This window comes from Selaginella moellendorffii, unplaced genomic scaffold (genome assembly GCF_000143415.4).
Source record: "Selaginella moellendorffii unplaced genomic scaffold, v1.0 SELMOscaffold_0, whole genome shotgun sequence".
Classification (NCBI taxonomy): Eukaryota; Viridiplantae; Streptophyta; class Lycopodiopsida; order Selaginellales; family Selaginellaceae; genus Selaginella; species Selaginella moellendorffii.
This window is the reverse complement of record NW_003314261.1, coordinates 6,279,713-6,300,300: the sequence shown is the minus strand read 5'-3', so window position 1 is coordinate 6,300,300 and position 20,588 is coordinate 6,279,713. Positions and strand designations below refer to the sequence as shown.

The window sequence follows — 20,588 nt, the reverse complement described above, 5'->3', positions numbered from 1 at the left end:
ACATGGATGCTAGCTTGGCCAACAACAAAAGTCATTGATCCACTTTTGGTATCTGTCTTTGCCTCTTAGGGAGCCATTGTGTGGGCCAAGTGGCAAATTTTAATGGTGCTCTTTAGTGCTAAGTAGTATTGGGCTAGATGTCTTTTGAGGAGCCTCAACTTCAGGGGTTTACATTTGCCAACAATCTTTTCTCTTTTTTTTTAAACAACCAATAATTTTATTTAAAATTTTAGGGTTTTGTAGAACAAATTTAGCAAAAGGTCATAATGGATTAAAAAATATAATATAAATAACCATTTGAAAGACAACATTAGAATTCAAATATAAAAAGAAAGGGTTTATAAACAGAGAAGGAGAGGCCAAAGATCACAAATGATGCCAATGCAACTGCTTGGCAAGTCAAACAACTATGTACATAGTTCTCAACTATCTAACTTCATTCTAGGCCAAGAAATGTTCCAATAGATTGGATTAAGAATATTTTTAAATATAGAGTATTAAAAATATCCCTCAAATATTTATATGTATGCAAAATGCATGGCTCTCATATGACAATGTATATGTATTGGTTTTATTTGATATTGGTTCTTAGCAATAGCTCTTATATGGCAAGGGATACGTAATGCTAAAGTCCATAAATGTGCATTAGCTGGCCATGTTTCACCACAGTGAGAATGACCTTGACCAGTGGCTGTACAAGGGCAAGCGAGAGCAGCTTGGAATCGATTTAGGGCGGGAGAGCAAGCGAGTGAGCTTCCAAAATCTCAAGAGAGGAGATGAGGCCATGCCATGGATTGATCTTTCCTTTCTTATTGTTTATGGTGTGCAAATTTTAAATCATGCAACTTTTCTCCATAACTTTTATAGCCCATGTGTTATTCCATGGTTGTTTAGGCTGAAGACCTGGTCTAATTGGCAGCAAGAGCCATTGCTCTGGGGTTTCTTGCCCAATCATATCATGTTTCATATAGTAATTTTCTCACCATGGGAATATTGTTATCGATTGGGCTTAACTACCAGTGTATGCTGAATTTTGACCATATTGAAGAGAGTATTTGTCTTTTAATACATGCTGTAACTTCCCTTACCTACATTGTTCCATCGACTAAAGGCTGCTCACCTTGGAGACCTGATGCAGTTATGAGTACGACCAGGCAAGCTCAACACTCGCTCCTCCAGATTTTCAAGGACCGCTGGGGGCACACCGGACAAAATCACTGTCAGCAATCTCTGTGTCCTGGAGATTATAGCTAACAATTTGAAGAGGATTGTATAACTCCACTCACGCGATCTTGTGTGTAACCCCAACCTCGATCTGGAGAATGTCAATCGTTTGTTCTCTTTGCGTTTCTAATCCCACCCTGCCTACTGGCAGTCTATGTATCCGGATGATACTCCAAGTCAAGAGTTCTCCTGTGAAGATCATATGCTTTTGGTACTCATACAGAATATGAGCGAGGAGCCATTCTCACTCGTACTTTGGTAGCATTCAAATTTATGGAAACTCTACACTTGCGTGCATCCATCTCCCTGGCAGAACATTTCGATTTCTTTTCTATCTATGCCACTTGTAAGTTATTCCACTCTCCTAAAAAGCAACCCAGGGACCCCAAAATCCTCGTAACACCTAAAAAAAATTACCGGCCTCGACCTCATCCTCCAGCATTCGTGGAACAAAATTTTTTTTCTCCCAACGCTCTCTTTCCGGCATTGGCTCAAATAAAGGACTGCCCCTGGTTGGAAGTGGTGGCGCCTTGCCTGATTTTCAAGCACGACACCCACTTATCGAGAGCCTTCCGCATCCAATCGACCTGGCATTGACCCACCGCCTCGGAAACAACAAACTGCGAGAATCCAGACAGACTCCATGAGCTTCCCAAAAACTAGAAAAAGCGACGAACTTACCCATTCGCGTTGCCTCGAGTGTTGCTCGGGCCACGACTCTAGCTGCTCTCTCACTTCCAGCGCAAACATATGCGCACGGCAAAGGCCAGCAGGATTCAAGTCACTCTGCTGGCGCTTGCTTTTGAACTCCCACGTCCCAATATCTCCCTGAAACAAGCCACAGCCATGGGCATCACGAAGAGAAAAAACAAAAGCAAAAGGAACTACAACTTCATACCTGCAAATCGCCACGAACACCAGCTTCTTCCAGTGCCTCTCGCACCGCAGCCTCTTCCACAGTTTCATCAGTTTCCCAGCCTCCCTGTGAAAAAAAACGCTCGTTTCGTTTGCTTTGGAGAAGAAAAAAAAGTTTTTTTTTTTCGTTACCTTTGGAAACAAGAGCCCTCTCCCACTCTTCGAAGTGATCATCAAAACCTCCAAAACTGGCTCCTCTTTTCCATTGCAACCATCCACCTCCTTGTATCTGTATGGTATGCATCTAAAAAGCAAAAGCCACGGGCCATTCAATCACTCCAAAAGATCCGGGGAAAAGCATGACAAGAAAAGCAAAAGAAGAAGAAGAAAAAGAAATCCTAGCTCATACCCAGCCACGAGACGATAGCCAGTGTGATATCGCTGTTGGTGCCGCCCAGTCCGAGAGACAAGCGCTGTCATGCTTGCTTGTAGGCGCAATCGCGGCGAGAAATCCTAAAATCTCAGCATCTCAGTGGAAAACCGGCATACATTTGCCCTTGCGATTGAGCCCAGAGCATCACCATCCATGAGAAACCTAGCAGCGGTGGAAAACAGATCAATGCGAGCGCCAAAGACAGGAGATCGCTCGGCTCGCTCTCTCTTCTCCCAAAACCCTAACCCTAAAAATGGTTCACGGTCAGAAATTTTAGGCGCAAATCACTAACCAAAAAAAAAAAAACATTAAGCCACGAGAATTCCAATTAGTATTGTCCTCTTCTTTGCATGCACGATTGTAGATCATTAGAAATTTCAGTAGTAAAAGAATACAAGCTTTGGAGAGATCTTCTCCTGTTGTTAAGTAACAGCTGCAAAGATTTCTTTCCCTTCTCTCTAGCTCCAGAATGGAAAGAAAAAGAACGAAAGAACGAAAGAACACTAGAGTACTGTACCTTGGGAGGAGAGGTTTTGACCGAGATAGAGCTTGAGAGCAAAAAGGAAAAGGACCTTCTTCACGCTAGACTGTGCCTTCGATTCCAACAGTCGCGTCTTGCTGCGCGATGGAGGGCGAGAAGTTTGAAGAGCTCGATGGCGGCGGAGCTATGGTTGACGATGGCGTGGGATTGTTCACCCACGCGAACTGGAGAGGTTGTCCTTGCCACGACTTCCCCTGCGCAAAAGCCTTCTCCGCGTCCCGGCGTGTGGCAAAAGAGACTTGGGCAGCGCTGCCTTCCTCGACTACTTCCAAGTCGGAAACTTCACCATAAGTTCCAAAATGCGCTTTCAGTGCCACTATCTGTAAGCCAGAATCACACTCTCGTAAGTCTTGACAGCCACAAACGAAAAGAAACGAGAAGAACTTACGTCTGAAAGCGCAGAAGGTGGAGGACTTGTGATCCTGAATACAGTCGTTCTATTATCAAGCTTGTACCGAGACGGTCCCCATGGTGGTGTTGCAGCAGAGTTAAATTGTTGTCCAGGACGAGGAAAAGGAGATTTTGGAGACTTCGCAGCAGCTGGAAGGGTAGACGAGTTCGTATCCTCCGTATCCTGTGCATCAGATTCACTCGCAGGAAGCGTAACACCCTGGAAACAACAGTGGAAAAGAGTCAATGACAAGAACAAGAAGAAAGTAAAACCAGAGCCAAACCTGCTTGGCAAGCTTGTCTAGCTTCCGCTTGAACTCGTTCCTCTTCGCGGCCAGAGCCTCCTGCTTCTTCCGAATCTCCTCCTTCATCTGTTCCAGCTCCTCCTGCTTCTTTTGCGCCTGCAAAGCCATGCCATTCGTAGCAGGCATTTTCGCTTCCGGAGCTGGAGTCCCTGGTGTAGCCGTCGTCCCGTTTGGAACTTCCTTTCCCGTCGCCGGAGCACCTGGCTTTGAACGATGATAGTCGTAAGGATGCGGGTGGACTCTGTTGTCACGGTTTGCCCAGTCGAGTTGAATGAATCGGTTGCCAAGAACAGCTTCCGGTGACGCAAGAGCTGCCAGTGCACTCTCCCGCTCGTAAAACTGCACGAAGGCCCTGTCCTTCCACATGGTCGGAATCCGAATATCTAGCACCTTGCCAAACTTCTGGAAGTGTCCCTTGAGAATATCGGCTTTATTACTGTCAGTCGGAATACAACGCACGTATAGCGTGCGCTGAGCCTTTTCCGTTCTATCGTCCCGGCCATCTGTTCCACCGTAGCTAGTCCCAGCTGCGGTTCGTTGCGAATGTGAGTGCTTCTCAGCCTGTACACCCCCATTGTTTGCCATATGACCATTTCCTTCCTCTGCTCCTGAAAGTTTCGGCCTTTTCACGCTACCTTTCTCACCATCTACAGGGCCGATCCTATCCCATACAGAAACACCTGGTTCTAGACTTTTGGAAGTGTTGTCACCTGTTTTGTCATCAACCCCGACTTCCCGTGGATCCGATCCATTGTCCCACTGCCGTTCCGAGTTATAGTGCCTCACTTTGTCGGACGGATCCTTGCCACCCCAAAGAGGCTGGTCCGGGTCATAGGAATCCGACACCGTGCTTGCCGGATTGCCATCCTCTCCACCAAGGCTTTCTCGATTTGTTCGAGCCACCTTTTCTGGTGGACCCGATGATGTTCCATTCCTTGCGTTTCCGATCGGTAAAGTCAGCTTCGAGAGGCTCTGCAAAAGTAGAAAGTGGGTTAGCATAAAGAGTAAATGCGACATACCTGCACATCCTCCACGACTATACGGTTTGCACCATGCTCCATGGGACATAAGTCTCCACGCAAACAATATCCACGCTCTTCAAAGTCCAAGCACCTGGTCCTGCTTATCATCGCCATTGGATTGCTTCCACGAGGATTGAGTGGGATCACTTCCAAAGATCCGTTCTCCAGCAGTCCAAAGTTTCCCCACGGGGGTTGCGGCGGAGGACCACCTCTACCACCAGGGACTCTTCCGGGAAAAATGTTCGAAGTGGAAGGTCCTTGAGCTAGAAGTGCGGGTGGAAAGTCGGGAGGAAAACCCCCGGCAAATCTTTGATCCGGAGGAAGCCAACCACGTCCACCATTACCAGCCATATTCCGCTGCAGACCAGGACCGAAAAACCTCGGGCCACCAGCATCTCTAAACGGAAGACCACCTCGCATCCCACCTCCGTGGACAGCTCCATCAACAACTATTCGCGAAGCCAGGCCGTCTCTACCTCGATAAGACCTCCGGTGATCATAGTGGCGATGGTTGTCCCTGTAGTGACCATTCTCCGTTGATCTGCTCCGTTTCCTGTGGTGGCTTCTCTCGTTTTCCTCGGCATCCTTGTCGAAGGACCTTGATCGAGAAATGCGTCTTCTGTGCTTATGATTCCTATCGTCATCCTCGTCGTCAGAGCTCTCGTCTCCATCGTCGTTAGTCTGAATTGCTGATGGTATTGTCCGGGTCACGGGCGTGGGAGAAGACTTCACTTCCGTCGTTGCATCGCCAGCCGGAGGAGCAGCGGGCGAGACAGAGTCCTCTGGGACCTCTACCAAAGTACCATCTTCTATGTCTTTAAAAAGCTGTGTTACGAACTGTTTTGTGCCTGTGACAGACAACATGAACAAGAGTTACAATCTCTTTCTCTGCGTTTCCCAAAAACGTACCATCGCCCAGAAAATCGAAGAGTTTGTCCACGCAAAGGGTCTGAAGCTCTGGCTTGGGCTTGTTGTTCTTGAGGAGCGCAGCTACATAGTTTGCGAGCAACGCCGGGTCCGCAGCAGTCCTAAAGGAAAGAGAAGTTAACAAAGAATTCCAAAACCAAGAACAAATAGAAACGCTTACAAGGGCTGGAGGTTCTTAACCAAATAGCTCTTGAGCGGCCCATCCTCAAACTTCATGCTTCTGCCACTAGCAGAAAATCTAGTACATTTACGCGTGCCTGCACGAAACCAATGCTCGAATTGAGATGGGGTCACTCCACCGCCCGCGCAAACAAAGAAAATGCGTACTCACCAAAGAACCCTAGAATCGGCGCCGATAGCGCTGGCGGAGAATGGCGACGCGGCGAGATCACCGATTCGAATCGAGGCGCGGGGCGTGATATTGATTGGTTCTTCTTGCCCAGCAGCGCTCCCTCCAGCTTCCCTCTTTACCCCAAAAACCAACGCGAGGAAAGAATCTCTCAGCTTGCCCTAAAATGGAGTTTAATAGGCGAGGAATCGAAAGCTTTTAATTCAATTGGTACTCTTCCACGATTGTCATCACTGCGAGCTTCTTCCATAGGGTTCGTCCCACAATCGCCTCTCCGCCGATCGAGAATGCGAGCGCCCACGATAGTAGAATCGCGCTGTAGGCTAGGAATCCAATGCCCGAAAGCACGACATCTGCGAAAGACAGATCGATTATCCAAGAATGATCCAATCCAAGAACTCACAGGGTCGAATGGCGCTGTGCGCGCGGCTGCGAAGAACTGGCCAGAAGTAGAAGCAATTCATGAACCACAGCCAGGGAAGGAGCAAGAATCCCGCGTAGAAGAGGAGGCGCGCCTGATTCAATGCCTTCTCCGGCTGCGCTCCCAGCGCGCCATCCACCGACGGCCACTCTGGATCGCCGCCACTGCCGCCATCGCCACCGCCGGATTCGTCCGCCATCGAAAGAACCCTAGATTCCATTCCAAATGGCGCTCTTGCCAAATCCCAGCAAGCTCTGCCGATCGCCGGAAGAAATCGACGACTCCTCCGTCGATCCCTACATCCAGGTGGAACGATTCATCTCCCTGCTCCAGGAATGCGGCGCCGCGCGATCGCTCGCTCGCGGCAAGGCAATCCACGCTCGCATCCAAGAATCCGGCTATGGCGACGATCGACTGCTTGGAAATCTCGTCATCCAGATGTATGGCCGGTGTGGATCTCTCGCCGACGCGCGCGGCGTATTCGATTCCATCCGCGACCGCAACGTCTACTCGTGGACGATCATGATCAAGGCCAGCGCCGAGAATGGGCAGCCGCGCGAGGCTCTCCAGTTCTTCCGGCGGATGCTCCTGGATGGAATCCACCCCAACAACGTGACCTTCGTCAATGTTCTTGGCGCCTGCGAGAGCCTGGATCAAGCGCGATCCATCCACGCGATGATCGTTGCTAGCGGCCACGACCGCGAGGACGTCTGCGTGCCAAACTCGCTGATCTATGCCTACGGCCGCCTCCAAAGCGTGATCGTCGCGAGGGGAGTCTTCGATCGATGCGAAAATCTCCGCGACCTCGTCTCCTGGAACGCGATGATCTCGGTGTACGCCCAGAACGCGATGCCGATCGAGGCGCTGGCGATCCACCGCGCCATGGACGTGGAGGGCGACGAGATCACTGTCGTGAGCGCGCTGGACGCCTGCTCCACGCTGGGCGATCTAGCGCGAGGCAAAGAGATCCACGCCAAGGCGAGCCAGGCCGGATTGGAATCGCTGGTCGCGGTGGGCAACGCGGTGATCAATCTCTACGGCAAATCCGGCAGCGTGGGCGATGCCTGGGCGATGTTCTCGCGGATGATCCGTCGAAATGTGATCTCCTGGACCGCCATGATCACCGCCTATGCCCAGAACGGGTATGGCCGCGAGGCGCTGGAGCTCTTCAAGCGGATGATCGACGCCGGGGAGCCGCCCAACGACGTCACCTTCGTGACGATCCTGGATGCCTGCTTTGGCTCCGCGACGTTGGCCGAGGGACGCTGGATCCACTCGCTGTTGATCGAGTCGGGGCTGCTGCTCGATCGATCAAACTCCACCACCGCCACCACCTTGCTCGATCGATCAAACACCACCACCACCGCCACCACCTTGATGAACGCCGTGGTAAACATGTATACCAAGTGTGGTAGCATCGATGACGCCATAGCTGCCTTCCAGTCGATGCCGAGCAAGAACGTCGTGACTTGGTCGTCCATGATCGCGGCGTATGCCCGGTTTGGGCATATCACGCTCGCCTTTGAGAGCTTCCGCGAGTTCGTCCTCCAAGGTGGCCTCGCCGACGATGTTACTTTCATCAATCTCGTCTCCGCCTGTAGCCACGCCGGGAAGCTCCGAGAGGCCTGGGACTACTTCATGCTGATGCGGGGCGAGTTTGCGATCGATCCGGTCCGGCAGCACTACGTTTGCATTGTCGATCTCTTGAGCCGGTCCGGGAGGCTGGTCGAGGCGGCCGAGTTGCTCAAGAGCATGCCGTTTGTGCCGGATGTTATAGCCTGGACGAACTTCTTGAGTGCCTGTGGAGCGTACTCCAATCTGGAGCTGGCGTCGGAAGCGTTGTATCAGGTGTCGGAGCTTGAGGAGGAGTGCTCCGCGGCATACATTCTGCTAGCGAATATCTTTGCGTCGGCTGGTCGATTGGACGATGCTGAGCGAGTGCGGAAGGAGATGGCGGACAAAGGACTCAAGGCCGTCACGGAGTCGAGCTTCATCTGGTTAAGAAAGCAAGAACAAACTGAGAGGCTTACGTGATGCGCTCTCGCAGAGTTTCTAGTCTGGAATGACCACTTCGACGTGTTTCTTGCCGTCAACGAAAGGCCTGTATGGATTGTGGTGTTGCAGCCACTGCGCAAACCATCTCTGAAGAACTATCTGGTCAAGGAGAACTTCACACGGATTAAACGAGGAAAGACGAAAAGGATACGATCACTTGGAGTGGCTCCGAATGTGGTTTGGCTGTGGCAAGAGCAGTCAGCCCCTCGATCAAAGTCTTCTTGAGGAACTTGTCAAAGTAGAAGCGAGCCTTGGGTGGATCGAGAAGAGGGTCCAAAATCACTGTAAAAGGAGAAAGATGATCCACCTCAAGTGAACAAAGATATGCTTCTTACAGTTGGGGAAGAGAAGTTTGATCTCGTGTCTTGCTCGAGCAGCGTTGAAGCTGCCATGAACAGCATTGCGAAGTATGTCCTTTCCAAAGCGTGCTCGCAAGCTATGATTCGAAAAGCTCGTGTCACGCAGTTAAAACATCCCAGGAAATTAAGAACGAGAGAAAACCTTAGAGGCGATTCTTTCCGAGCTTGCTCCGGATCCGTGGGACCGATTGCTACATTCCACGATCTCGCTGCTCGGACTTTGCCCAAGACAAAAGCGTGAACCGGAGCGCTGAAAAGAAAAAAAAAAACAACTCAGCGAAGAAACTATCGACTATGGATGGAACCAAACCTGCTCATGTAGCGCGTCAGCTTCTCAAACCACGGCTTGTCCTGGTGGTGATCATAGAAGAGCGCAGCCCGGACGTTCGTGAACTGCATCCACAAAGCTGGAATCCTGTTTATCATCAATCTTCGCGGAAGAACAAAGAACGCAGCGAGCAAAAATCCATCCCTGGGAGATGACGAAACCGAGAGAAAGCATTACCTGGATCTGAGACTCGTGAACGATGACGAATCCGTGAGCCTGCATCGTGTACCGGATCTCTCTCTCGTAGCCGGCCTTGAGCGCGTCGGGCTTGATGAGCGCCAGGGTGAGCTCAGTGTAAGGGACTTTGTCGTGCGTCGTTGCTTGCGCCTTGTGCTGGAGCTCCGTCCTGATCGCTTCATCCACTACGCTGTCCACGGATTCCACGGCGACCTTGGCCTGATCTTGCTGGTAGAGAATCTCCGCCTTGATCGTCTCCGTGACCAGATCCGATACGGTACTGGCGACGGCGGCGTTCTCCCCGGACGTCGCCCCTCGCGTCTTGTCCACATCCTCCACGAACAGCGTCACGGGCTTCTTCTGCGAGAGACTGTTCACCGATACCCACAGCCTCGTCGGTACTCCTTCTTCCTCGACGATCGCCGCTGTTGCTGCTGCCGATTCCTCCTCCGCCATAGCTAGCGCTTACCGTTCGAGTGCTACGCCTCTTCTAGAACCCTAAAAACCCAGAAACTAAATGGCGCCAAAAGTTAAAATTTCAAAATTTAAATTCAGATATTTCGCGCTCAGGAGCAGGATTTCCACGCTTTGCTTACTTTCCTGGACGCGTATCGGAACGCATTCACTCCACCGGCAGCTATGAATCCCGAGAGCGCTTGCTTCAAGCTCGACGTGCGAACGATGCTCGCCACTGCTTGCTTGATCAATCTCTGCCGGGCATTCCCAAATCTCACCAGCGCATCGGCGACCGCGACGCTGCCTAAGATCCCAAAAAACAAAAAAAAAAAACCGACAGGGTGTGCTGAAGCTCAAGCTTTGTTTCGATCATATTGAGTACCTCCCGATGAATTCTCGCATCCTGTTCCCGTTTTAGCTGCCAAACGCTGGAGAAGCGTCGAAGGGAGGTGAGAAACATGCTCCCGGACGGCATCAGGGCCAAGCTCCTGTCGATCGCAATTAGACGCTTGCCAGCGGTAGTTTCTCAACTAAAATGAAATACCTGTGAAAATCGAGAACTGAGAACTTTCTCGTCCTTCTGAGACAGCTTCAGAACGTCACTTGTTGTTGCCTGTTGGATAGAGGAACTGTACAAGTTGCGGAAATTCGAGAAACTGCCCTGGACGATCTTCGAAACCTGTACGCGATCAATGTAAGACGATGTTCTTAAGATTTCCATTAAGTTACCTTATTTTTATCCTCGGCGAAAAGAAGTCGTATGTCACCCTGGTAGGATAGTCCGCAAATTGTTTCGTATAGTTGTTCCTGCAGAAAAAACTCACACATCGAGAAGCTGAAACAGAGAAAGAGCATTCCAAGTAAAACAAATCTAAAAGAACGAGGTGTAGAGCAAAAATTCACCTCGGAAAATTCGTCAGGCAGTAGAAGCATTGCAGTCGAAAGAGCGGCCTGAAGATTTACTTTGTTCTTCTGTGCTATCCCAGAATGGTCCACGAGCATACACACCTACAAAGAAGTGCAAGGATCTCTCGTGAAATCGTTTCGAAGAGAAAACCAAAGAAGAAAAACTTTACAGGCTTTTGGAGCCGGCCACTAATGTAGAGTCTTCTCCACGTTAGAATGTCGCCCACGAGATCAGAAAGACCAACAACACCATATTTGATCACCTTGCAAGAGGGAAAAACATATCAGGAATGACAGTAAAGAGAAGAAAACATACGAGAAAAATAAGTGTGTAATACCAACTTTGCCCCGCCACTCCACAAAGGGATTGAAGTGAACGCCAACTCCAAGAATACAAGCTGCGTCCGCTACCTATCGCAGAGACAAGTGTTATCAAACAAAACTTCATCGATCGAAAGGCAGGATCGTACCGCTTTGCCGCCAAAGTGAGCGATCCAAGATGAGTAGTGCGATGGATTCATCTCTATATTCTACAGGAACAAGAACAACCAAAGTTCCTTCTAGGTCCTTAAAATCTTCTAAAACATTTGTTACCTGTGAATGCCACTGCGCTGGCGACGAGACACCCAAAATGTAGTCCACCATGCGATCCTGTGGCCATCGCAGTGTCGATAATCCAGAAGAAATGAGGAAGAAACTCACCGATGATTCCGAGATCTCGCGCTGATGGAAAACTCCCGAGCCATAGGCGAATGCGAACTGGACTGGCGGCAGCGCCTGGAGCGGCGCCGCGAGCTCCTCCTTGCTCGCCAATCGAGCGCGCTCGCTCTCCTCCTCGTTCTTTGCCCGCATAATCTCCTTTTCTTCCCTAGCCTAAAATCTTTGAATAGTTAGGGTTCCTCCGGCGGAGGAGGAGAGCGTTCCAGGTAGAGCGGGAGATTTTCTTGCGCTGTGACTGCGGCGGGGCGCCCGCCATGGCGAATCTCATGAGCGAGCTCGAGCGCTTCGAGGCAGAGATCAAGGATTTGGGATCGGAGCTCACGACGCCTCTCTCGCGCTCTTCGCCGCCACGCCCGCCTCCAATGATCGGCCCTTCTCCTTCACCTCCGGCTTCAATCCAGGTATGGCTTGTTTGTCTCGCATTCTCGCTGTGAGTGATCGAACTTTTTGTTTTCTTGGTAGGCACCGATTGGTCCGACTACTAGACCGATTCAAATTAGGCCGGCTCCACCTCCAAGCTCGCAGTTCACATACTTGAGCCAACCATTCTCAGCGCCACAAGTCACTCCAACCTTCTATACTCACGTACCATTCCAGCCACAGTATCAGCAGCCTCCAACCTCGGCTGTGATTCAAGCGCCGCAGTACCATTACCAAGGACTCTACCAAGGTGCTCCAGACCTTTACAATCACCCTCAACAACAACAAGTAAGAGAAAAGAAAGCTCTCCTCTAGAACTCCTGTTCCTGAATTTTTTGGTTTGGTTTTTATGTTCTTTCTTTGCTCCAGGCCCAAGTTTTGTTTCAAAAGGACGCACAGACTATAAACCCGGAAGCGCTGGAGAATGTAAAAGCCGCTCTTGCTAGTGGTGACAACGAGCAGAAATCAGAGGCAAAGAAGCGAGCAATTCCTCGGAAAGCAGCTGGACAATCTTGGGAGGATTCCACTCTCGGAGACTGGCCAGAAAGTAAGCTGCGAATAAAAAAAGAAGGCAATCGTCCTGGAAACTCATCGTTGTTGCTTTGTTTTGCAGATGATTTTCGTTTGTTTTGTGGGGATTTGGGGAACGAGGTTAACGACGAAGTACTAACCAAAGCTTTTACAAGATTTCCGAGTTTCAACATGGCTCGAGTAAGCATCACACATCCTTTTCGGTATTTGGCACTGAAAGTTTCTGATGCAGCTTGTGGATGTCGGGTACAGGTAGTTCGTGACAAGCGTACGGGGAAAACGAAGGGTTATGGATTCGTGAGCTTCTCCAGTGCTGCTGATCTTGCCTTTGCGATGAAAGAAATGAATGGTAAGTTCGTTTCTCATAGTCACTAAACTAATCTCTTCTTTTCCTCCAGGCAAGTACGTTGGTAACAGGCCGATCAAGCTTCGGAAGAGCACTTGGAAAGAAAGGACTGACTACGAGGCACTTGAAAAGCAGAAGGTAAAATGCTCGATTCCTTCTTTTCTTCCAAATTCCATACTATTTGTCAATGTTTTATCTTTGTTTCGTGATTCTAAGCAATCGTTATGGTTTTCCAGAGCTTCAAGAGACCGAAGATCGTGAAGAAAAACGTTCTACACAAATAAAAGAAATACAAAGAATGAAAAGGAACACACTGCTGTACTGATTTAATCGATCATTCATTGTTCCATTGGTCCACGTGTACAAACGGTGGATCCGACGTGGTAGCCTCCCCGGACTCGCAGGAAGCCAGGCCGTTGACGACGTGGCAGAGACCAGCAAGAGGTTAGGGCTTGACAGTCCAGCGAAGAGGAGAAGATCTGGCAATGAGGTAACTCCTCGATTTGATCTGCCGCTCCGCTGGATCCGGCACGATCGAGAGCGAGCGATCGATCAATCGCACAGCGCTTTGGATCCCGCTGTGAGAATCCCTCGAAATATCAAGTGGCAGGGTTTCTTGATCATCATCACTGCGTTTGCGGAGGGATCTTGATCATCGCCATGGTGTGATGGTGCCGAGAAGATGGTTGGGGCATCCAGGGAGAGCATAGGGTCTGGAAAATGCGCAAATGCGGTGCTGTTCTCAGCAGTGGATACTACAATCCCCCGAGCTCGCCGGTGCTCGATCTCGCCAACACGGGCGTGAGAAAGGCCGACCTTTTGGAGCGCGAGAGGGATCGCAAGAAGGTTTTCATCCAGCTCTCGCCGGAGGAACTCAATGTGGCGTTTGGGGACGAGATTGTGAGCAAGAAGGGGAGGCGCTGCTCCGACTATACGCCGCGATCCAAAGGCCAGCTTGGAAACCAGCACAGTTTGACTGATGTGTGGAAGTATCCCCGGAAGGAAGTGGCATCGTCGTCGCATTCCAGGCCAGCGTCGGAGCTCTCCAAAGGACGTGCTTCTAGCAGGAATGAGATGGATCGCCCTGGAGAAGTCTCGGTCCATGTTGGCTCTCCCTCGAGAGTTGGAAGAGATCAACCCAGAGCTCCTGGAGGGCCGGTTTCGATCAGACTCTCGCCATCTCCGCAGAGGTCTCCAGTGCGATCTCCGCAGCAGCGATCGCCCGTGAATACTCGGCCTTCCTCGGCTCGGAGAGTGGATGGCGAGCCGGGGATGCAAGTCGACTTGACGGAAGGAGTGCAAATCCGAGTGAGCAGTCCCAGGAAGAGCTCCGCCACCTCGTTGTCTCGAACTGGAAGTGGTGGTGGTGGTGGAAATGGCGGTGGGATCACTGCGACTGCTTCCGGTGGAGCTTTGATCTCGAGCCAGCACTTTCATCTGGAGAACAATCCTGCGCAATCGGTAACTGTTAGGTCTCTTTCTTGTGGCCTTTGCTGATCGCTTTTCTTTCATTTCTTTGCATACAGACATTCGCTTCTCACCATGTTTGGAACTTTTTGCCTGTTCCAGGACAATGAAGGACGTGAACGTCAGGACGCAAGCTCTCAAAGACGGTGTCCAGGTTCTCGCTTTGTTCTTCGTTTTCTTTCTTCTTTTCGCTCGTTTCGTTCTTCGTTTTTTGTTTTTCTTTCTTCGTTTTCCTAGATGATCAATTGGTGTTTATGTGTAGTTCCGACTTGATGGAAGGCCGGGAGTGCAATTATCCGTGAAGATGGGAGAGCCAACGAAGAACGGGACCGGGCTGAGGAACTCAATCAAGATTGAGGCTCAGACGCCCATGGACGATGATGGCTTTGGAGGAGGAATGTATGGAAGAGGAGGTAAAGGTGGAAGATGGGATGAGTAAGCTTTCGTTTCCATTTTCTTGACAGTTCTTTGCTCAAGATCTCTCGAAACTTACGCTCACTCCACTCACAGATTGCTCTCGTATCAGCGTCCAACCGTGTCGCATCTCATACACGCAAGGTTCGCAGCTTCTCTTTGAGGAATTCTCTAAAATCTTGTGATGTCGATCAGGATGACCCAGCTCTACAAAGAGCTCCGAAAGAGCATTCCAAAGTAACCAAGAGAGAGCGAGCGCATTTTTTCAAGTGGACGGACACCGCTTTACGGTAAGTCTGGAACAATCCAGGAAGAGAAATCTCCCAGGATACTACAGTGTTTTTAAGGGGTAAAGCGAGCTGGTTATTTTAGTAAGTTTAAATTGTCATTTTGCCCTTTTCCTCTCTTCTTGGTTAACATCTTTGGGGTTTCCTCGGCTTGTAGCGCAGGATCGAACAGCAACTCCACGGCATTGCGCGCGACAAACAGTTTCTCATCTCTCTCTCTCTCTCCTTTCGCATCGTTCCCCAAGCATCGAGGAAAGGCACAGATTCTCTCCGGTAGCGCTGCTCTTGAGCTTCTAGGCTTGTCGGACAGGGATATAGAGAGCACAGGCAGCTTCTTTCCTCGCTTCAGCAAAGCGCTAACACCGTCGCGTCCAATCGGCCGGCAGAGGAAGTTCACTGCTCCGGCTCCGAGCTGTCCTGGACCTTGCCATCGTGAGGGATTGAGCCGGGATTGAGAGCAAAAGGCAGCTTCTTTCGACGTCCTCTTGGTTGAGGAATCGATCGACAGGAGCTATCTCAGCGCGCCGTGGAGGAGATCTGCGAGTTTGACGGCGGGCAGGCACGGGAGCCCTCAGCCGGCCGGTTGCATCTTGTCTGAGAAACGCAGCTCGTTGATGAACGGCCGAATGCCTCGGTCCTCAACGGCGGTCTGAACGGATGGAAAAGTGCCGATCGAATCGGTTCCAGATATCGTTGGGTGAAGGAAAGGCGGCTTCTAGCTCTTGGTCGGAGACATCGTCCGCGCTGTCTCAGCGCATTGTGGAGGAAATCCGCGAGCTTGAAATCGCAGCGGAGAGCCGGCGGACAGGCACGGGAGCCCCCAGACGGCCGCTTGCAACGTGTCCGAGAAACGCAGCTACTTCATGGCTCGTTGATGAACGGCGGTCAGAATGGATGGAAAAATGCCGATCGAGCAGCCAGATATCGTTGTGAATGGACGACAAGATGCCTCATTCAGATACAATCCTTTGATCATCGCGTGCTGAGGTTGATCTTGCTCTAGAGATTGAGCCATGGCCATTACTCTATTTACATTGCTCTCCCACCACATTCTTAATGTCCAGTTCCACACAGGAACTGGTCATTCACTTACGGTTCACAAATTTGGCAGATCTTTATACTCCTGCTGCTTATAAATCTTAAATTCCTTTCGTCTTTGACCTCTAACAACGGTTTATACTCTACCGGATACTCCACCCATATTTAATGATTCGACCATAAAAGATTTGGGGAGTATCGCACCGTATGACTCGAGTCATCAAATCTGTGTAGCCTGTAGAGATCAAGCGAATGATCCCACAAACCGGCATGTCAAGAAGATGTTTAAGCAGCTTGCGGGAGTTGGCTATGCTCTTCTATCCAGTTTGCGACCAACGTTCTTTTGCAAACTTGATGCAAACGATGAATTGTGGATCTCTGATGCGATATATGCATCACCGCAACCTGGTCATCACATGCTTTATGAAGCATTGTTTTATTTCCTACATTTGCTTCATACGCCCCCAGCTCCCACACTAAGCCCCCATGCGATTGAGCTCACCCAAGTTCAAGACAAAGGAATTACCCGCCCGGATCTGACCGGTGCAAGGCTCGCCAGATCCGTGAGAAGTGAATTTTGCATCAGGCACAGCAAAAGATCAAGTGCCATTGAGCAGCATATAGCTATGGATGGCATGGTTAGACGTGTATGTATTAGAGTTTTCTGATATACAGCATATTTTTACGTGGCTATGCCTAATGCTAAGATTTTAAGTAGCTATGGTGGGTTTTTATACTCCAATGCCAATGTTTCCATATTCCGTGGAATATATGGAGGCCAAGAAGCTATTTTCAAGTCCGTTGACTTCACAAAACGTAAGGATTATTTCCTTTTTACGCTTGCACAAGTAAAAGCAATGGTTACAATTATATCAAGCAGGTTTTTTAGATGGAAGGGTATTTTTAGTGATTTTAGAAGACTCTCCAAACTGGCATGAAAATGTTTGAGCTGTTTTATGGCTGCAAATCTGAATCAGAGAGAGATCAAGAGCACCTCAACTCACTCAACATCCAAGTGCAAGTTCTTGTATCTGTCACACTTTCATATCAATTTCTAGATATCTACAAACTGCAATTTGCTTTAGATCTTCACGAACGAATGCAACAGATCATCTGCATCGCCATCACTGTCACAGAAGCATCAAGGTCGATCTCCACATAACTTTGCCACCGTCTCCAACGATGATGTTGGAGGACTCAACTCGACCGTGACTCGCATATCACTCAAGGCGGACTTTGCTCTTTTCATGTAAAGCTCCTCATAGTTTCTGTTAATGCTCTTTAAGCCAGATCCCTCCATCCAGGAAATCAGATGCTTAGAGGCGAGGGATAACATCTCCTTCCAGCCGAACCCCTTCAAGAATAACTTTCAGAATTTATAAATCGAATCTTTTAGCTCTTAGACCTTCATGTAATATTCCACCTCGTTACTCATCAAGCGTTGTGGAAGTGCAGTAAAAGATTTCTCTCTTGAATGTTTATAAATCATTTCTGCTTTGCCAGCGCAAGTCTGAGTATCCAGAGGAGCTACTGAGGAAGATCAGAGTCTTGCAAGACGTTTGCATCAATGATCCCGTGGCATGAAAAACTCAAAAGCTAGCTAAGCTTGATCATATCTTGTTTCGTTTTAAAGGCTCTTAAAGCGGATAATGGCAGCAAGATTTGTTCATAAGAAAACAAGCGAAACATCATATTCCTCTCTTTTTTTTTCTCTCCTTTATTTTCAAGTGTGTGAGTTTCAGATCATTACTTTTTCTTTGATCTTTGATCCACAGAAGCATACGTTGTATTTACAATTTAATCTGGTGTATTTAAATTTTTTATAAATTATAAACATATTTATAGTTTATATATAAGATTAATATCAACCATTAGATATTAGAATATACTAGAATATTTAAGCATATTCTACGTTACTACCAAAAATAAAATGCCACATTATTACAAAATTATAATAATCCAAATGATACAAAACTTTATTAAATCAATTTATAAAAACAAAGAGTGTGAGGAAAATTTATAATAAATATAAATTTTAACAAAAGCTTAAGGACAATACTAACTATTAGGATTTTTACCATAATTTTAGTACTAAAAATTATTTCTATTTCATAAGATTAGTTTTAAAATAGGGTTAAGATTTCATTTTGTATGACAAAGAGAGGATTGTCAAAAGAAATCTTTCATAGCACTGAAGGAAGAATCTATTAGGGTTTCCGACAATCCGAAGGCAAGCACGAAAATCTTCTGATGATTCCATGAACATCGAATCGCCTCCTTCCAAAGATAAGGCTATCTCGCTCACTGAGTAATCCCCTCTTTGTTTTCCTCCTTGAAAGGACGATTACGTTCAAGTCTGCTTGGGTCTCAGGAACGCCGTTGGGGATAGTATAAGTCGGGTAACAGGAATTGAGGGTATAACTATGCAGTCTTGGGAGCTGGACGCTAAAAATAGCTTTTGCTTTCACTCGTCGCCGTCGTTTCCTCCTCGAGCGTCCGAGTTATCTTCAGGGGTCCAACGCTGCTAGCCGAGAATGGTCCTTTTGCGTGTAAGCGTTCCCTAGATAAACTGCGATCAACAGTCAGTCATGAACAAACACTTTCGTGAGCTTACCTGAACAGTTGACGTCGCTCATCAGGAGTACCAGTATATGCAAGTTTGACAGCCCATCTGACACCCAATTTGGTAACACCGATGGTATCACTCTATCCTATTTTTCCCTCTAATAAATCCGGTGCTTCTTTTTTCTACCACTGCGCTGTTACTGAAGATCTCACTAAGAGGAGTGTGCGATTTCAAGCCCCGGCAGTGAACCTGAAGAACCAGATTCTTCAAGATTCTCAGCGAGAATTCACCATCGGAATCTAAGGATGGGCAACCGAAAGACTCTACCTCTTAAATCCAAAATGTCACTGGCAAAGAAAACGAAATAGTATGTGCGACTGACGTAGCGGATTGCAAACGAAGACTCTGGAACCGGTGATGGAAATGCTGGAAGCAATTCTGGGTATCTGGGTATTATTAGTGATTGATTGTTTCCACACATGGTAATTCTGCTCTTCATGGTCCTGATGCTGACAACAAACTTCCTGACGCCTCGGACGGTATGTCGGATAGTAAGCATCTTGCTGCTAGTGCGGATGCTGGGCAGGTCGATAATGAAACGAACATTTATATGGGCACGACCATTCCCAAGAAAAATCTCGGAGTCCCGGAGTTGCCATTAAGAAGAAAGATGAACCCCTTTACTTACATTAAACTTCAGTCCGAGAACGCCGAATTAAACAAGCGTGAAGCTGAGCAGATGCATGGAGGTAAGAAAAATGAGGTATCTTTTGGTCTTATTTATCGATTTCCGCAGATCTGGCTAACTGGATTGACTCGTGAAGGGCCTGTCAAACAATGAACCACCTTTACTCAGCGATAAACCTGGCACCGTACGATCTCCTGCTGCGGCGGAATGCAAGGAAACCGAATCAGATGAGCTTGAACCAGAGCAGAATCTCCAAATGCATGGAGGTGAGAAAGATCACGTATTTTCTGTACTTATTTCATTTATCTGCAGAGTTGGATAGTGCAACTTATGAACCCAACGATAAACTTCAGTCCATTTTATCCCTTGACAGCAAGAAAACCGGTTCAGACGAGCGTGAGGCAGAGAACAATGAGGAACGGATGCAGGTGTTTTAAGCATAAAAAAGGAAACTCCAGCTAGCCTTGAGACCAAGTGAGTTGTCTGTCTATCTTAGTTAACCTTCACATACAGTTCTCCCGCACACGACAAGGAAATTGATCCCCAAAAGGACAGCGAAGGGATTTCTTTCCTGCGGCTTGATACTCCTAAAATGTAAGAACGACCTTGCTCCTTTTTCTTCTATAGCGTAATGATACGGACAGCGTTAAACGTCAGAGTTTGCATTCGACTTCTACATTTACTACGGCCGAATCAACGAGGTTGAAAAGGTCCTTATCATTATCATATCGACACTAGAATGTAAGCAACACTTATTGATCAACTGGTAATGAAACACCGTTTTGCAAATCCGAGAACCATGGGAATGATCAAGCAGGAAATGCTGAACGTGTCATTGTGGAGGACGCCGAAATCAGACAGCAGGAAGTGATCCAGCGGCTGGCTGCATTCATGATTTTTTTCTTGTGGCTTCTTACCATCGTCCTGCAGCTTGCGAATCCCAATTGCATTCATCAGCTGGAGAATTCGAAGTACAAGGGTGAGAGATAGCAGTATTTACGCAGCAGCGGATCAGCACGCTGGAGCCATGGGCATAACCATGCACGGAGAGGTAAAGTAGAAAAAGCTCCCTTTGTGTGGATAGTTGGAACTTGTGCTCCTCGATTCCTCTCTACGTTGTTGGAATGTATACGCGCATTCCCGAGATAGGGACTGGGACGACTTCCTCGTCCTGTAGGCCCAGGTGTCATGGCGCTTTTTTATCTCATCGTGAGCGTGTCTCTGAGGGAAACAAGTAGAACTTTGCACAATTTCCAACGTAAATCGAGTTTATGTGATGGCGGTCGATGCTCTGGAACAAGAGTCATATAGTATTGCCAGCTTGGATATATTTGAGAAAAAAATATTCTTGGTCCATTTTATG

General features: G+C 48.4%; 8 protein-coding genes and 1 long non-coding RNA gene across 10 annotated transcripts; 4 read left to right on the top strand and 5 right to left on the bottom strand.

The window, feature by feature from the left end:
• Positions 1-1,442: 1,442 nt before the first annotated feature.
• On the bottom strand, positions 1,443-2,758 carry LOC9643098 (nudix hydrolase 16, mitochondrial). Its single transcript, XM_002960597.2, has 5 exons — positions 2,489-2,758; positions 2,272-2,383; positions 2,123-2,206; positions 1,906-2,052; positions 1,443-1,844 (listed from the first exon to the last, which is right to left on the bottom strand). Exons 1-5 carry the CDS (start codon positions 2,557-2,559, stop codon positions 1,716-1,718), a joined length of 543 nt encoding a protein of 180 aa, XP_002960643.1. The 5' UTR covers positions 2,560-2,758; the 3' UTR covers positions 1,443-1,715.
• A 99-nt stretch (positions 2,759-2,857) lies between these two features.
• LOC9643097 (zinc finger CCCH domain-containing protein 27) lies at positions 2,858-6,180 on the bottom strand. The gene is made up of 7 exons (XM_002960596.2): positions 6,029-6,180; positions 5,858-5,954; positions 5,680-5,798; positions 4,768-5,618; positions 3,728-4,720; positions 3,442-3,663; positions 2,858-3,373 (listed from the first exon to the last, which is right to left on the bottom strand). Exons 2-7 carry the CDS (start codon positions 5,911-5,913, stop codon positions 3,095-3,097), a joined length of 2,520 nt encoding a protein of 839 aa, XP_002960642.1. The 5' UTR covers positions 5,914-5,954; positions 6,029-6,180; the 3' UTR covers positions 2,858-3,094.
• A 45-nt stretch (positions 6,181-6,225) lies between these two features.
• On the bottom strand, positions 6,226-6,690 carry LOC9643096 (probable gamma-secretase subunit PEN-2). Its single transcript, XM_002960595.2, has 2 exons — positions 6,450-6,690; positions 6,226-6,399 (listed from the first exon to the last, which is right to left on the bottom strand). The coding sequence occupies exons 1-2, from the start codon at positions 6,685-6,687 to the stop codon at positions 6,245-6,247; spliced, it is 393 nt and encodes a 130-aa protein (XP_002960641.2). The 5' UTR covers positions 6,688-6,690; the 3' UTR covers positions 6,226-6,244.
• Positions 6,683-8,529, top strand: LOC112351513 (pentatricopeptide repeat-containing protein DOT4, chloroplastic-like). The gene has a single exon (XM_024689548.1). The coding sequence runs from the start codon at positions 6,693-6,695 to the stop codon at positions 8,499-8,501; it is 1,809 nt and encodes a 602-aa protein (XP_024545316.1). The 5' UTR covers positions 6,683-6,692; the 3' UTR covers positions 8,502-8,529.
• Positions 8,448-9,866, bottom strand: LOC9632794 (nucleoside diphosphate kinase homolog 5). The gene is made up of 6 exons (XM_002960594.2): positions 9,387-9,866; positions 9,192-9,274; positions 9,024-9,131; positions 8,858-8,958; positions 8,674-8,804; positions 8,448-8,609 (listed from the first exon to the last, which is right to left on the bottom strand). The coding sequence occupies exons 1-6, from the start codon at positions 9,840-9,842 to the stop codon at positions 8,520-8,522; spliced, it is 969 nt and encodes a 322-aa protein (XP_002960640.2). The 5' UTR covers positions 9,843-9,866; the 3' UTR covers positions 8,448-8,519.
• A 38-nt stretch (positions 9,867-9,904) lies between these two features.
• On the bottom strand, positions 9,905-11,632 carry LOC9632793 (phosphatidate cytidylyltransferase, mitochondrial). The gene is made up of 10 exons (XM_002960593.2): positions 11,451-11,632; positions 11,343-11,399; positions 11,219-11,278; positions 11,091-11,159; positions 10,919-11,011; positions 10,746-10,850; positions 10,572-10,649; positions 10,387-10,521; positions 10,225-10,330; positions 9,905-10,146 (listed from the first exon to the last, which is right to left on the bottom strand). The coding sequence occupies exons 1-10, from the start codon at positions 11,598-11,600 to the stop codon at positions 9,953-9,955; spliced, it is 1,047 nt and encodes a 348-aa protein (XP_002960639.1). The 5' UTR covers positions 11,601-11,632; the 3' UTR covers positions 9,905-9,952.
• Positions 11,631-13,120, top strand: LOC9632792 (RNA-binding protein 42). The gene is made up of 7 exons (XM_024689900.1): positions 11,631-11,869; positions 11,931-12,176; positions 12,258-12,435; positions 12,502-12,599; positions 12,672-12,768; positions 12,818-12,903; positions 13,002-13,120. The coding sequence occupies exons 1-7, from the start codon at positions 11,723-11,725 to the stop codon at positions 13,047-13,049; spliced, it is 900 nt and encodes a 299-aa protein (XP_024545668.1). The 5' UTR covers positions 11,631-11,722; the 3' UTR covers positions 13,050-13,120.
• A 73-nt stretch (positions 13,121-13,193) lies between these two features.
• Positions 13,194-16,656, top strand: LOC9643095. 2 transcript variants are annotated; one of them, XM_024689674.1, is made up of 5 exons: positions 13,194-14,237; positions 14,335-14,386; positions 14,495-14,645; positions 14,743-14,790; positions 14,842-16,656. In XM_024689674.1, the coding sequence occupies exons 1-5, from the start codon at positions 13,486-13,488 to the stop codon at positions 14,844-14,846; spliced, it is 1,008 nt and encodes a 335-aa protein (XP_024545442.1). In that variant the 5' UTR covers positions 13,194-13,485; the 3' UTR covers positions 14,847-16,656. The 2 variants fall into 2 exon arrangements, with proteins under 2 accessions (XP_024545442.1, XP_024545387.1); XM_024689619.1 differs by having other exon boundaries at positions 14,495-14,667.
• Positions 16,657-18,201: 1,545 nt separating this feature from the next.
• On the top strand, positions 18,202-18,722 carry LOC112346119. Its single transcript, XR_002992291.1, has 2 exons — positions 18,202-18,520; positions 18,594-18,722. It is a non-coding gene; the product is annotated as an uncharacterized LOC112346119 (long non-coding RNA).
• The last annotated feature ends 1,866 nt before the right edge of the window (positions 18,723-20,588 follow it).